This window comes from Centrocercus urophasianus, unplaced genomic scaffold (genome assembly GCF_019232065.1).
Source record: "Centrocercus urophasianus isolate 14NV4802_14NV808 unplaced genomic scaffold, USGS_Curo_1.0 seq_883, whole genome shotgun sequence".
NCBI lineage: Eukaryota > Metazoa > Chordata > Aves > Galliformes > Phasianidae > Centrocercus > Centrocercus urophasianus.
In genome coordinates, this window is record NW_024885514.1 from 28,209 (window position 1) to 29,906 (window position 1,698).

Below are 1,698 nucleotides of genomic sequence, written 5' to 3' on the forward strand. Positions count from 1 at the left end.
GGGGGGGGGTCTGGTACCCTGCACTCAAACCACCACTGCCAGAGCAACAGAGCCAAGCTGCGCCTTTTATTGCAATACAAAGAAATTCACATCTGTACAAAACAACACAACGCTGCCGTGTCTCCCAGCCCCTGCCCCGGGGGGAGCTCAGCACACCTCATCCTCGCTCCCTTCTCTCTGCCAGGGACATCGCACCGCGGCTGCGCCCCGTCCCCACCGGCCTCTGCCGCCCACCGCAGGGTGAGCGCCCACCCCCACGTCCCCCCACCTTCCTCCATCATCTTCGGGGGCTGCGGTGAGCAATGGAGCTCAAGACCCCCCCCTCCGCCGCCCCCCGATCTCATCCCGAGCCCCGAGCCCCCCCACCCCACTGCCTTCAGCCCCTCTGGGCTTCGTGGGAGAGCGAACGGGAGAGGGTCCGTCGGAGCCCCGGCTTGGATCCGCGCAGGTCTGGGGGGGCGAAGAGGGGCAGCGGGAGGGTGCGGGCGTAAGGCAGGAGGTGCTGGGCCAGGGGCTGCCCCAGAACGCCGACCCGCAGCACGCCCCACGGTGAGCGCTGCGTCAGCACCCGCGTCTCTCCGCGCTGCTCCAGCGACTCGCGGCGCTGCCGGTCCACCTCCCTCCGGCACCACCTGCGCACGGGGAGCTCGTGGGGCGGCTGCAGAGATCCCCGTCCCACCCAGCCCCATGGGAACTCTTGGAGACCCCCGTGGTTTCCCCAAACCCTCGGAGACCCCCGTGGCTTCCCAAACCCCCGAGCGCCGTTGGAGACCCTTCTGTCCCATCCCACCTCACGGGGACCCGCTGACATCCCCGTGCTCCCCATCGATACTTCAGAACCCCCACCGTTCTCTATTCACCATCACGAAGACCCTTGGAAGCTCCCCCCCAACCCAGGACCTTCACAACCATACGGGAAGCTCAGAGACCCCCACCTGCAACCCTATCACTGCGCAGACGCCACCTGACTCCAGGAGACCCCCAGTTCCCCACGGGGACCCCCACAGCTCCACAGGGACCCCAACACATCACACCTCCACCCGGCCTCCTCCATCCCCATGCAGACCCCCATAGCAACCCCAAAGATCCTCCCACGGGGAACCCGCGGTGCCCCCCAGGAGCTCCCCCACGATCAGATCTCCCTCAGCCCCAACGCCCTACGGGGACCCCGAGCTCCCGGACCCCCAGCGGTGCCGCTCACCCCTCCTCAGGCCGGGTGCTGAGCTCCAGGTCCAACCACTCAGCACTGAAGGACTCTCGGCGCCCCACGTCCTCCTCCTGCACGCGGCAGCCCAGGCGGGCACTGCAGAGCAGCCCCCCGCTGCGTCCCACCGTGCTCGGCCCCCACATCCTCACAGCGCTCCCAGCGGTGGCTTCTGCTGCCCCGCCGCCGCCCTCCCCGCTTTTATGGCCCCACGGAGGCTATTTTGGGACGTGTCACTGGCACCGAGGGGACAGCAGGGTGCCAAGGGGCGAGCAGCAGGAGGTGGCATTGAGGGACATGTGCGTCACCTCGTGTGCGCCCGCCACGCTCAGCCCCGTGTGCCCCATGACGTGTCCCCAATGGGATGTGCCCCCCCCCCCCCACCGGGAATTCGATGGACCCAAGAGGTGACAAAGGCTCTGTGGGTCACTGTCACCAGCACGGTGTCTGCGCCACCCGGCGCCGCTCCAAGCCAAACCCAGCGCTACCCCTGT

General features: G+C 68.2%; 1 protein-coding gene across 1 annotated transcript; it reads right to left on the reverse strand.

Annotated features, from left to right (window-relative positions):
* Nucleotides 1-376: 376 nt before the first annotated feature.
* Nucleotides 377-1,350, reverse strand: LOC122171245 (titin-cap). The gene is made up of 2 exons (XM_042838667.1): nt 1,202-1,350; nt 377-632 (listed from the first exon to the last, which is right to left on the reverse strand). Exons 1-2 carry the CDS (start codon nt 1,348-1,350, stop codon nt 377-379), a joined length of 405 nt encoding a protein of 134 aa, XP_042694601.1.
* Between the last annotated feature and the right edge of the window lie 348 nt (nt 1,351-1,698).